This window comes from Brassica rapa, chromosome A09 (assembly GCF_000309985.2).
Source record: "Brassica rapa cultivar Chiifu-401-42 chromosome A09, CAAS_Brap_v3.01, whole genome shotgun sequence".
Taxonomy (NCBI): Eukaryota; Viridiplantae; Streptophyta; class Magnoliopsida; order Brassicales; family Brassicaceae; genus Brassica; species Brassica rapa.
In genome coordinates this window covers 32,338,187-32,352,553 of record NC_024803.2, presented here as the reverse complement: position 1 = coordinate 32,352,553, position 14,367 = coordinate 32,338,187, and the positions used below count along the sequence as shown (strand labels likewise).

General features: G+C 30.2%; 1 protein-coding gene across 1 annotated transcript; it reads left to right on the top strand.

Moving 5' to 3' along the window:
* Nucleotides 1–276: 276 nt before the first annotated feature.
* LOC103840939 (transcription factor HEC2) lies at nucleotides 277–14,133 on the top strand. Its single transcript, XM_033281197.1, has one exon. It carries the CDS (start codon nucleotides 5,462–5,464, stop codon nucleotides 6,101–6,103), a length of 642 nt encoding a protein of 213 aa, XP_033137088.1. The 5' UTR covers nucleotides 277–5,461; the 3' UTR covers nucleotides 6,104–14,133.
* Nucleotides 14,134–14,367: the final 234 nt, after the last annotated feature.

Sequence of the window (14,367 nt, the reverse complement as noted above, 5' to 3'; positions counted from 1 at the left end):
GTTAATTAATCCAAACCTTAAGGTTTAGAGTTAAGGGGTGGGGTTTTGGAATTAGGGTTTAAAATTTTATAAAAAAATAAATACTAAAATAAAAAATAAAAATTTTAAAAACAGTTTCAAAAAGTATTTTTAAATTATAAAAAGAAAATTTGAAAAAAAAAATAAAAAAAATAATTTAAAAAAAAAATATCAAAAAAAAATTATAAAAATTTCGAATCTGAAAACATATAATCTGAAACTATAAAAAAAATTATTTTTTTCATTTTTTCATTTTTATTTATTTATTTTTGTTTGTTATTTAATTTTAAACCAAGGGTATTAGGGATATTTTTATTTAATGAATGTCATTTTTGTGACTTACTCTTTCTAGTGCTATTTTTGAGACATAAACTTCAAAAGGTACTATTATTGACAATTGCCCTATATATAATTCAACCAAATAATTATGTTGATGAAAAGATACATATTTTTCTACATATGCTATAACTTGAAATAGGCCTGGGCATTTTACCCGGACCCGAAGACCCGACCCGAAACCGATCCAAAAAAACCCGGTTCGGGTAGGAACCGACCCGATCAAATTACCCTATCAGGTCTTGTTGCAGAGGACCCGCGGGTCTTGGACCCGACCCGACCCAAACCCGAAATCCGATGGGTACCCGAATTAATAATGTAAATTAAATAAACTGCATTAAGGGGGAATCGAAGACGGGTTATTTGTCTAGAGAACATTGGAGTCAACCACTAGGAGACAACGAATTGTTGTTGTATCTCGCATAGTTTAGTATATATACACATTTTAATATAATAAAAACAAAAATTTTGAATAAAATTTTGAATATTTTCGGATATATAAATATTTTCAGATATATTTTTGTATTTTTAGGTGTTTTTTAGATCGAACCCGAACCGAACCCGACCCGAAACCGAACCAAATCCGAACCGATAAATTCTAATTACCCGAATGGGTCTAACTATTTAAGACCCGACCCGACCCGGATCCGGCACGACCCGGACCGACCCGGAACCGAAAATTTAAAATTACCCTATCGGATCCTAAACTCTTAGACCCGAAAGATCCGGACCCGAAAGGACCCGACCCGAATCCGACCCGACGACCCGAATGCCCAGGCCTAACTTGAAATTTTTTTAAAATGAATTTTTAAAAACTGTCAGACAAAAGTTATACTATACTATACTATATCCAAATCATATTAAAATAGAAAGTACAGTTAATTTAACGTATATCAAAAATAATGTTTTATCAGTATTTATAATTAATATACTATTTTATTTCATAATAGTATAATTTTCTTTCTCTCTACTCGTTCTCTTGCTCCTCCCTCTCGACCTCCTCCTACCCTTCTCCTCCTCTCTCCTCCTTTTCCTCTGCATCTCTCCTCAATTGAAAACTATATCAGTTTTTTCTCAATTGAAGACTATATCAGGTTTTCTATACCATTTACTTAATGAATATAGTATAGTATAATATACCACTTTACATAATTGATCAGATGCAAGTACACGCGTTTCAGAGAGAATAAGTTCAAGAGTATGTTTAAATTGTCCCATCAGCTGCCTATTACTGTTGCATGACTATATTTTTCATTTTTTTTTCACTCTTATGAACATTTAACAAATTCATTCTAAATATTTTTTTAATTACAGAGTATTTTATTGTTGTTCGAAATCATGATTTGATTCAGATAGTAGGTGATATAAATTGTGGTGTCAATAGGGAGCAACGAGCTTATATGATGCTTAGGACATGAACACAGCTGTATCAGTACCTCAGTACCTTGCCTTAGGAGGTAACCTACCCCAATATTAATGTTATTTAATTATTAGAGAATTTAGAATTATATGCTATTTTGATTGGAAGATCCCTGATTTGTCATATTCAAACAGTGCCCATACTCAACCAAATAACCAAATAATATGACGCAACTATATACCGTATATTACAAATATCCTATATAAAACCATTATTTCAAAAACTACATACAAAACCAATAATTTATGGAAATATATTTGTAATTTTATTTTTTAGAAGTTAATATATTATTACAATAGATATAATATTTAAAATAGAAGCAAAAGAAAACATGTATATCCGCAGATAAATTACATAAACAAATGCCAATTCTTCTTTTTAAAAAAGCCAATTCTAAGATATTTATTTTACAGTAGTAACTCTTTCTATTAGCTTTAGAAAACAAAAAAATACTCCATTTGTTTCATAAAGTTACATGTTTTAGAAAAAGAAATTGTTTCAGAATAATCCATTTTTGTATTTTTAATGTATATTTATCAAATTAATAATGAGTAATTGAAATTTCACAAAATTTAATTACATTTATTGAATTTTTATTGGTTCAGAACTATGTAAAAAGACAATCACAAAAATTCATGTATATATAAATGAGATTTAATTATTTTATTAATATGTTTGAAAAGTTTAAAATATGTAATATTTTGAAACATAAAGAGTAATAAAAATCACATTTTTAATGAAATTTAACAACTCAAAAATGTTAAATTTGATTCAAAAGAAAATATAATTTTTTACAGCGTTTGCTACTTTGTTTTTGCCTTTTCTATCAAAAGAGACGAGAAACAGAAATTCTGAGATTACATCCTCACTGATATAATTCTGCTCTTGACATGCATGTCCTAGAGAGAACCCGGAACTGATAGCTTTATTGGTAAAGCTTTTTTTCCAAAGGATAGAGGTGCTAGGTTTGAATCTCATCTGTTGCGGGGAGGGGATTAAACAATCAGCTCTTGTTCCTGATCTAGGGAGATTACGAGTTTAAGCTCAAAAAAATAATAAAAAAAGGAATAAGGGGTTCAACTTCTAACTTTACACTCTAATTTAGTTCGTCTCTTACACGTGTCCAATGTTTGCTTATAACATCACCTTGGTTCGGAAATAAAAAGTAAGAGTGTGAAAAACTATAATAACAAAATTTAATGGTGGTATGGCATTTGTATCCGACAAAAAAAAGGGTACGAACAAGACTTCGAATCTTATTAGTTAAGAATTTAAGATCCGGTGTGTTTAATTCAAACAATGACTTGTGGAAGTAAAAAGGTGAGAAAGGGGAAAGTAGCATCTATATTTGTTACTTTCAAAGCTGGTTTCATGATTGAAAAAGTGACTGCAGCGAAACGTCATCGTTGGTTGGTTTTCTTACATGTTTCTGTGTCAACATAAGAGGGTAAAACCAAGTCCGAAGCAACTCAATGTGTCTGTCTAGTTTGGTCTAATGATAGGAAAAAATAATATATTAGCGTTAATTCAATTAACAGATAACACAAAAGTAATTGTTTGATGTATTAAATGTGACGTCAAAAGAAGCTATTTTGTATTTGTACATGAATTGCTTTGTGATTTTGACTAAATATAGCCAGGCAATAGTCTTGAATTCTTGATTGAAGATCGTGAGGTTTGGATATGGTCTGGACTTTTTCCCTTTTAAAGAAAGCCATTTATTAGATTTCTTATTGAAGTGCTTCCAACATGGCAACATGATTTAGGCTTCGAATGATGAATATTGTCCCGCTCCGCCCCACAGTTAACAGTAATAAAAATCTCTACATATATTATATATCTATACACTTTTATAACTGTTAGAATCGCACCGCAGTTGAACCGCTTGTCTCGCACCGCTCAAACTGCAGTATTCTTACTACTTTATCTTTCTTATCTTTTTCTTTTGTTAACAAAAGTGATCACGTGAATATTTTCTTTAAATTTTAAATAGGAAGCAGAATTTAACGAAGATCGCAATATGGCCTTTGCGATCGGTCTTGATAAGCGTGCCCATATGCCAACTGAGATTTGATTATAACATCAAGTCCATTATAGACAACATTCTTCCATTATATATACTCCTATATATCAAGGCGTATACATTGTGATGATTTGATTATATTCACGTCTTATTCAGCTGTTTGTAATAAGTTATAGCATCAATACGAAGTAACAAGACAATGTATCTCAAAATTTTCCTCAAACTATTGGATGCAAATTATTCGACTAGTTGAGAAATATTGAATTCAATGTATTAAAGTCGCATGAGCAGATTCTGCGAAACAGATGCATTTGATCAAAATCGTTTCTGACATATTTCAAGTGGATTTATAAACAAAACATAATAGCAAGAAGTCTAGATACAAAAGGCTACATGACTACCCTCTTTCTCATTATAGTTCAAACTTCAAAGTAAGTATAACTTTAAGAGATTGAAAAATACAAATTTTCAAAAACAAAAACAAATTATAACTGAGAAAAATAGGAACTTCGTGAGATATGAAGGAGGGTTCCAACGATGGCTGGAAGCAATGAACTAGTTTTCTATTTGTTCCCTCTATTTTTTTCTGTTATAATCTCTTCAAACATGTCCTTTGAAAAGCTGCATATCATTGTAAAAAACGAACACCTTTTTTCTTGTGAGTCTAATTTAACATTACATTAAAATAAAATAAAATAGGAACTTCGTGGTGACTGCCTGGATGGTGAGAGCGCTTCATGCACCTTGATTTGTCCAGACTCCAGAAGAGCGGCTCGTGGGTCTGACATCCAACCGATTTATGAAACATGTTTTTTTTATAAAATGGATCATGACCTTCGATCCAAATAAAGGACAATCCTTTCGTGAATTGACGCTCAATATGACTTCAATATAGTAAATTTTCTCTTCACCAGCTAAATGAATATTGGATTTTAGTTTTTGGTTTAGTGTTTTGTGATATATACCAATCGACTTCAAATTCGATAGAATACATGATAACGAGAAGAAGAAACCTATAATACATTCGAGTTGCTATGATTCGGGACAAAGTGATCAATATTCATAATTACACCAACTGTAAGTCTAATTTATTTAAACTTGTATTGAAACTTATTCCGTAAATAATGTCTTTGTTATCTTCTAAACTAGACATTATCTATTGTTAAAAAACTACACATTATCTATAGTTCAAAAAAGTGCCATGCGCAAAAGACATATTACATATATATTCTATGCATGGAAATATGGAACATCAACATGTTAAAGCAAGAAGACATTTTTCAACAGCTAGTTAGTACGTATACCGTATGAATAGATATATTTATGAGTGTAAAAATTTAAAAGGGTGAAAAAAGAATGATGGAAACAATCCTTTGTCACATAGTGTATATAAATTATACATATATATATATATATATATATCTTAACGTTATGTTTTATAATAAGTTAAAGAACAAGGATGGCAGTAACAGTTTACATTTTCACACATAACTCTCCATCTCTCTCCCATATATCACCACACCTCTTCTGTGATTCAGACACAAAATTTCATTCTTTGTCAGATCTTTCTCCTTCTTCCTCCCTAACATTTATCTCAGCAGCTTCTCCATATCTCTCTCAAAGAAAAAGAAACCCTACAAATTTCTAAACTTAAGAAGAAGAGAATGGATAACTCTGACATACTAATGAACATGATGATGACACAAATGGAGAAGCTTCCTGATCACTTCTCTAACCCAAACCTTAACCCTAGTTCCCATAACATCACGATGCCCTCCGAATCCAACACTTATCACCCTTTCTTCTTCAACCACAACAACCATACCCATCCCCCAGTACTTAACCCAACCATCACTCACCACCACCAACCCGGTTTAAATTTCCGGTATGCCCCTTCCACGTCATCATTTCTCCCGGACAAAAGAGGAGGAGGCGGCGACAACGCTGACATGGCGGCGATGCGAGAGATGATCTTTCGAATAGCCGTGATGCAACCGATACATATTGATCCAGAATCAGTGAAGCCACCTAAGAGGAAGAACGTGAGGATCTCTAAAGATCCACAGAGCGTGGCGGCTCGGCATAGGAGGGAGAGAATCAGCGAGCGGATTAGGATACTTCAACGCCTTGTACCTGGCGGAACCAAGATGGATACTGCATCGATGCTCGATGAGGCTATCCATTACGTTAAGTTTCTCAAGAAGCAAGTGCAGTCGCTGGAGGAGCATGCAGTGGTTAACGGCGGAGGAATGACGCCAGCACCGCCGGTTGTTGGTGGAAAAGGATGCAAGGACTATGCGATCTGATCATTACCAGATGCTTGGAAATGCACATATTCCTAGATGATGTTCTTTTAATGTATTTCATATTATACTATTAATATGAAGAGGAAAAATACTCTCGGGAGGAGTGGAATTTAATATTATGAACCTGTGAGGGTATTTCATATTTTAGACGTAATTTATTTTTCCTGTTTCTATAATCTTCGGGATTAATTCAGCAGGCTTGTGCTGAAAGAATAATTATAGTTTCTGATGGTCATTGCTAAAAGAATTAGTCTTTGATTACTAAACTGATCAATGAAATACTTGAAGCTGGTTGTAATGATTTCAGATGGGGTCTATATAATTTCTTATAGCAACTGGCACACATATACATATCAGATATTCACTAGTGGCTTGTGGCAAAAGTAATACCATTACTGTATCATAAACTGAATTATAATATAACAGTGTGCGTGGATGAATTTTGAATTTTTTCTCTCTTTCTTTTGCGTGAGTGGATTTTTTTTTTTTTGGCAAATTGAACGTGGGTGAATTTTAAATTGTAACAATATGATTTCGTTTTATGTATACACTTTGAAAATGAAAACTCAACATCTCAATCTATTGAAAGAAAAGCTCGTGGTTAATCCATTTTCTTGTTCATTGCCATTATAAGCTCCGTGCGATCACTCTCCATGTTTATTTGGTTATATCTTTGTTTATATCTTTGTACCCACGCCACTTAATAGCTAATAATAGTTCCTAAGCTTTGGCTTAAAGGACATTTAATTATTAGGTTAGAACTTCACCGTTCAACACATGACTTCAACATCAACCAAATCTCGTCTAGTCCAATCTAGTCAATCCGTTTACTGCTCTATAAGACATTAGTATTTAATCTTGACCCAATTTCTTTTTTAGCTCCAGTGGTTTCTTCCTCCTGTTCTTTCCATCAAATGTTACACTTGACCACATTATTGAAAAGGTAATTCATTCCTTGACTTCTTCCATAATCTTTAGACTATACGTCGAGAAAACTCGTTTGACATACCTAAATATTCAATATGAACAAAAATATGTTTTTAACTTTCACGTTCCGTTCATCTCTGTTCTATTCATCCGTACAAATCAAGGTTCTTCTATCACAAGATGCAAGAAATGAAGAGACGGGTGGTAGTTTTCGTAAAATAATTTATTGCTACCAGCATAAAAAATTACCGGGCCGGGCCTGCGTACAAAGTAGACTTGCGTTTGTGATTTCAGACTCAGTTGGCCGAACAACATTCTCATATAGGTGGAGAAAATGATACATTTAATTCATCACATGTTTGCATTACACACTTAGGCATTTTATAGGCGCATTGCATATACTTTTTCCTCAACAAGGGTTAAATACGTATTGCAGATATATATATTGAATATATGATATGCATATTTGCATATACTTCAAGAGTTAAATGACTATTTTCTATGTTCGTCACATTTCTATACGTGTCGCATGAATTTGAAGTAATTAAAAAACGTTACATGGGCTATTATAAACAGCTGGCAAAATATTAGTAAATTTTGATTTAATTCGTTATTCGTTTCACCTAAAGATACATATATCCGTAACTCTAGGAAGCAAAAAATTATTATGCATTATCTGTAAAAAACAAAACAAATTACAAATACTAATATTTTTAGGAACGGATATCAGATCTTTTATATCTATATATATACATATATTTATAGAATTATACATATAAGTTAAATGAATATTTATATTTTATGTAAGTTTTACAGTATTTTTATTTACTAAATATATTATATTAGTTCTTAGAATTTTAAAAGTAAATAATTTTTCTAATAAAATATTATTATTTTATATTATTTTTGATAATTTATTTATTTATTTTTACAGATCAAATCTGATATCCGGTCAAAAATCTAAAATTGCTATGAATCAAAACGGATCAGATCACAAATAGTTCCAAAAACTCAGATATCCGAATCGCGTCCACCCCTTAAAATACGTGGCTCCCATCGGCACTATTGTCTTATATCAGAAACCTAATTAGGCATAAAATCAATACACATGTCTCTTATTTTTTCACAGCCTATGTTGATCGATAATTAAACTAGCCATTCAATCATGAAAAGATGTTCTATCTGAATAGTCTAGCGAAGGCTTCTCGTGTGACAACTTCCAAAATTCAAAAAATTGTTCGCCTTTGACTCAATAATATCTATGGACAACTAAAAAAAACATGTTTAAATTGATGTTCATGTACTTGGGCTCAGCCGCCCAATTCAGGTTTGGCTTACTAGACTTATAAGCTCAGTCAATGAAGTGGATGCATGCAAGTCTTCTCAAGCCTATTCGATCTTTCCGATAAAACAGAAATAATTTCAGGTTAATTTGGGTGGTCATGCATTACAGATTCCAAGGAATATCCGTAGACCTTGAATTTATGCTTATCTTGAGAGGGACCCTCTGTATTAGCTTTGAAAAAATCGATTCCACTCACGCGACAAGTTGAATTGAATTGTTTATTTTTTTAATAAACAATCAATAATGCGCATTTGGTTTACTGTTTCTTCAGAATCAAGTGGTGCACATGGTGCTATTACTTGCACAATATTGTCGTTGAATCTATGTAAAAACAAATATTTTGAATTATGTGGCAAAGCAAAACAAGTAAGTGGTTCTACATTTCTTACATATATGTTTTAAAGTTTTGTAATTAATTTGTTCACTGTATATGTGTTATCTAATAAAACGAGCAAGTTGTGTGGTAGGAGTAGGCCACATGCTCTTAGACAGAGATCACGACCTGGTAAAAACGACTTGGAATAACAATATCATATGCGTTGATATCAAGCGACGGTTGAAGACTGTAGTGTATTGGATACAAAAGAATCTTCTTTGTTGTTACAACAGAAATAATTCTAAGCAGGTAGGAAAAGTATAAACTACGATGAAAGTAGCCGAAAGAAAATAAAAAGGAAAAGAAGAGAGAAATCGGAGTATGTGATTGGTTCATGGTACCAAAACCAAGAGAGAGAAAAAAAGTCGCAACTCGCAAGTGGCATGGTCTTTATCCATATATTATCGAGGAAGATATTTGCAGAAGAACATTAAATAAATAAATATCCAAGAATTCTAAGAAAGGAGTAAATAAACGAAAGGAAGGATTGGTGGGAAGAACATGCGAGCATGTGACGGTGACGGTGACGGGGTGACGGTAAACTGGTAAAGGATATACTACACGTCTGGATTTTTGTGCGTTCCTCATCGTCAGGTTCCGTTAAGGGGTTCTTTTTTTTTTTTTTTTTTTTTTTTTTTCACTGAATTTTATTAAAGGACAAAGCCCAAACAAGGACAAAGCCCGATACAAGAACAACCAGAAGGCCTAAAACAGAGGGCCATCGAACATAAAACTTTTGGGCCGTAAACCCAAAAGGAAACCGTTGGGAAAGCAATCTTTAGGCTTCCACCACGTGGTCGATTGCCCAGCAATCAATGGCCACGCGTCAAGACGCGAGAAAGACAGCTTCCTCCGGAGCCAGCGAGACGATACGGCGGAGCTCCACCGTCGGCGAGACCTAATCGAAAAAGAAACCGTTCAAAACGAACGGCTCTCAACCCAGATCAGCCAAAGAGTCAGGCTTGACAGATCAAGCGTTTCTAAGAAATCAATCAACGTCAATCGAACCCAATCATCGAGATTCCTACATGCACAACAATCAGCTTTAAAGATAAAGGAAGAGCTTGAAGATGAGAATCGCCTTTATCAAGGAAAGGAATCGAGAATCGAAGATCGAGAAGGAGAATCGATTGAGTAAAGAACCACCGGAACGCTGATCGAACGGAACCGGGAGAACCCCGGTGGAGAGCCGGCGAAGACAGTGAAAGGTTCACCACTTCCCGGAGTCAGTAGCCGGCGAAGACGGCGTTAAGAGAACCACCGCTTCTCAGAGACAAACATCTGATCAACAGATCATAACAACAAAAAGATCTGAGTACTCTCATCATCTCCTCCGTAAAAGATTTTGGAGAGAGAACGGAGGAAAGAGAGAGACTCAGTTTTTGTTTTCTGTTAAGGGGTTCTTCCGTTAATGTTTGTTTTTCTCTTAAAACTATTACTATATCGAAAATCATTGGTAAATAATAGAATAAAGAGAAGGATAAAAAAAACTGAAAGAAAAAGAAATAAAAAAGTGAAAACAGAAATTCTTTCCACAAATATAGAAAATAATACATTAGTCTATTTTTTAGCGTTAATAAATGAAAAATATCATCACGTGATTGACTAAAAATTAAAATAATTCAGCAGAAAATAATTTTACTCTAAATTATTATCACTGATTGTGTTTTTCAATCCGAACCTTGATATTTCTTTTGTAATAATATTATTATAGAAGTTATGAAATGAAAACTTAATAAGAGCCGCAATTTGTGAAAGTCTGTTGCTCTGTTAAGAATCAAAGACTTCACTCAGTCTGACTCCGACAATAAAGAAAGTAAAGAAAAAAGCTTCACTGTGAAGCACATCTTTCTGTTTCTTGGATGCTTGGATTAATTATTTATCAGTCAATACTTTTATATTGTAGAGTCTGAGGTGCGCCGCAATTTTGTTTCATGACAATCTTTCAGCTTTCTAATAAAGAAAACAAGAAAAGTAATGTTATTATCTAGTGGGTTTTGGTTTAGTAACGTTTCGGTGTGTATTTTTGAATAAAAAGATTGGTTATGGATCTCTAGTAAATTGCTCGTCACAAAACTATGACGTCTCTGTGTTCGAATCCTAATTTACTATAACAAGCAAATTTACTAGTGTTCTGTATCTGTATGCTAGTATTATGTATAATACCGAATTCTGGTTATAAACTGAATTATTAAAACTATAATAGCTTCAAGTAGATTTATATATAGTAAAGTATTTATAAACCATAGACGAACAGGGATAATATTTATAGAACAATGATAGAGTATTACTTTTCTGTGGTTTTCATGCAAGCATGCCCATTACGACTTGGCCGGGCAAGCAAGTTGATGTGAAAACTTCTATATTAAGCATTTTATTACGATAAAAGTTAAACATACCGTAAAGTTTGTGACTATTAATAAATTAGCAAGAAGACTAATGATTGGAAGAGTTGTCGGATAAAGTCGTGTATCATGCATCAAAATCTGTTGAATTGCTATAGGAACTGATACAGACAAGAAAAATATAAACTATATATAGTACAATTAATTCACATGTGACAACTTCATTGTATTCAGCATTTTTCATCTATATCAGTCCCATTTAGTTTACAAAGACACATTATGTTATTTGAAAGTAAACATGCAAAGTGCACCTGAGAATTAATAGGTTATTCTTTTAATTTGAAAAATACCTTAGGATAACACAAAAAAAAGATCATTATCACAAATATAGATCAAAATGACCAAAATATTTTATTAAAGAGGTAAATATACACTTATACCCATGTGATTAACTAATCGAAACTTTACGGTTTAAAGTTACGGGGTGGACATTTAGGATTAAGTTTTAAAATTTTATAAAATAAAAAATAAATATTAAAAATTGAAAAATAGTTTTAAAAAGTATTTCGAATTACAAAAAGAAAATTTGAAAAAATAAAAAACTAAAAAAAAATAAAAAAAGAATTATAAAAACGTTCAAATTTGAAAGTATATAAACTGAAAATATATAAAAAATTTAATTTTATAAATTTTAATTTTAATTTTTTTATTTTTTATTTGTATTTATATAGCTAGGGTATTAAGTTTTTTTACCTATTAAATGAAATATTTTGGTCATTTTCCTCCTTATGATCAATTTTTATGATAAAAACTTGAAAATATTTTATTTAGGAGAATTGCCCTTTTAATTTTCTAGTCTTTTAATCATTAACTAGGTGTTTGCCCGCAATTTTGCAGGTAATTATATTATACGAAAAATATATATTATGTTTACATTGTTGTAATTTTTGAATAATAATTAAAATTTTTAAATTTCAAATAGTTGGATAATTAAAAATGCAGTATATATTTTTAGAAGATCTGTGAGATTTAATATAGTTCAACAACGTAACCTTAGTCATTATAAATATTTCTCTTACAAATAAGCAATATTATGATTAATTCAGATAATTGGCTGTAGAATTATTTTATATTAATATATTTTATTTTAACACGTGAAAAAATCGGGAATACTTTAGCTTTCAAGAAATAAAAAAGAAAATTTTTTTTTGTGTAGAATTTATACAATGATCAGATGCTTTTATCATGAAGATATTTTGTAAACGTTTTTGTGTAGACTTTAGAAAACATAAAAAGTTCTAATAATTCTTTACCTACAAATCTAATTCTTTTATATAAGAATATATATAACCATTAAATTTCTTTCAATAAAAAAGTTAAATTATTTTATTTAATTATATAAAATAATTTGATAAAACATATATATTATTTCCCCAATTCTACAATTAGTTACCATAAATCATTATTTGTAATATTACTTGTGCTATTTGGTAATTTATGATAATTAGTTCTATTGTTACATTTTATTATTAGATCTGATTAAAATAAATAACTAATAAACGTTATAACTATTTTTAAAAACTTAACCTATGAACAATACATAAGAAAAAGTCACTTAAATGACTTCTCAATTAATATATAGTATGATTTATCTCTTTTAAACTAATCATAAATTTTGTTAATATAAACATGAAAACATGTACTAGAAAAATGGTAGTCTAAGTAATTTCTCTCATAATTTTCTCAAACCACAAATCACATTTTCTCACTCATTTTTATTTAGTGTTTAATATAAAACTTAAATGGGTTAAACAAACCATTTTTCATTTAAAACATACCTATTTTAATTAAATCTGATTAATTAATAAAAAAAATTAAAATTTAAATAGCGAAGTGTTGTTATTTTAGGCATATATACTTAATATTAATGTGAGATCCAATATTATATCAAAACAAAAAAAAAATATTTGTATAACAAATTTTATTATTGTATATTTTACAATTTTATTATACCACAAAATATACATCTTATTATTTTTGAATAATTTATCCTACTTGCAATTTACCTTGTATTTTCTATCTTTGACTTTAACAATTGTAGAACATATCATTTTTATTTATCTTTCTTACTCAATTTATCACAATGTTTTAAAAACACAAAACTAATTAGTTCACATTTATAGTAACACAAAAAATACATGCATCTCGACAAATAAATAAAGTTAAATACATAAGAATATAGAAGAACCAAGAACACAACAAACATATTATTCTTCCCTCATATTTTTTATTTATGTCTCCTTTATTTTTTTTACTACTCAAAACAAGCATAATCAAAGCTATATGAATTATATTAATATAGTATTAACTCTAGGAAAAGCATGTAAAAAATACTTTGATTAATTTAATTTTAAATGACTTACTATATAATAATTTTAAATGAATTACCATATAATATAATTTTAAGTGACTTACCATATATTAATTTTAATTCAAATGTTTATATTAATAGATGAATTAAATAACATTTCTTGATTAATATAATTTTAAATGAGTTACCATATAATTTTATGTTTAAAATAGAAAAATATTTTGATCATTTCTAAAAGTGATAACTTATCTATGATATCACGTTGTCATTGGAAAATGATGAATCTTTTAAAATTATATATTTGTTTGTTTTTCATTTATTCGAAACATTTTAGAATATATATATATATATATATATATAATTAATGAGTGAGTTTAATCAGTATTATTAGGTTTACATTAATTAATTTTCTAGAATCTATGATTTATTGTATTCATTACTAATATAAACATATTAAAACCATTTTTATAATTGTTTCTGTAATATCATATGTATTTAAAACTATATTACCAATTTATATAATGTAATCTATGATATTTAATTGTTTATATAAATAAATTATATTAATTCATCTATATTTAAGATGTTTAATTGTATGTTTGAAAACATATATTAGATTAGGTAATTCTAGGGTTAGTTTTCTTTTAAAATATTTAATTAAATAAATAAAAAATTAAAAATCATCAATCAATCAAATTATAATAATTAATTGGAAAGCTCTCCTATGAACGACACGTTAGCAGAAATTAGTGACTTCTCAATTAATATACAGGGGAATTAATCGACGAAAGGCATAATTAAGTACGAGAAGAAAGTGTCAAAACGTTACCAAATGGAGAAGAATTTGATCTTGGATTGACACAAAAACATTATCAACCCAACTAGTATTTTTGTAATGTG

Excerpts from the sequence above, each read along its gene's own strand:
- LOC103840939 (XM_033281197.1), top strand. The coding sequence starts at position 5,462 with ATGGATAACTCTGACATACTAATGAACATGATGATGACACAAATGGAG.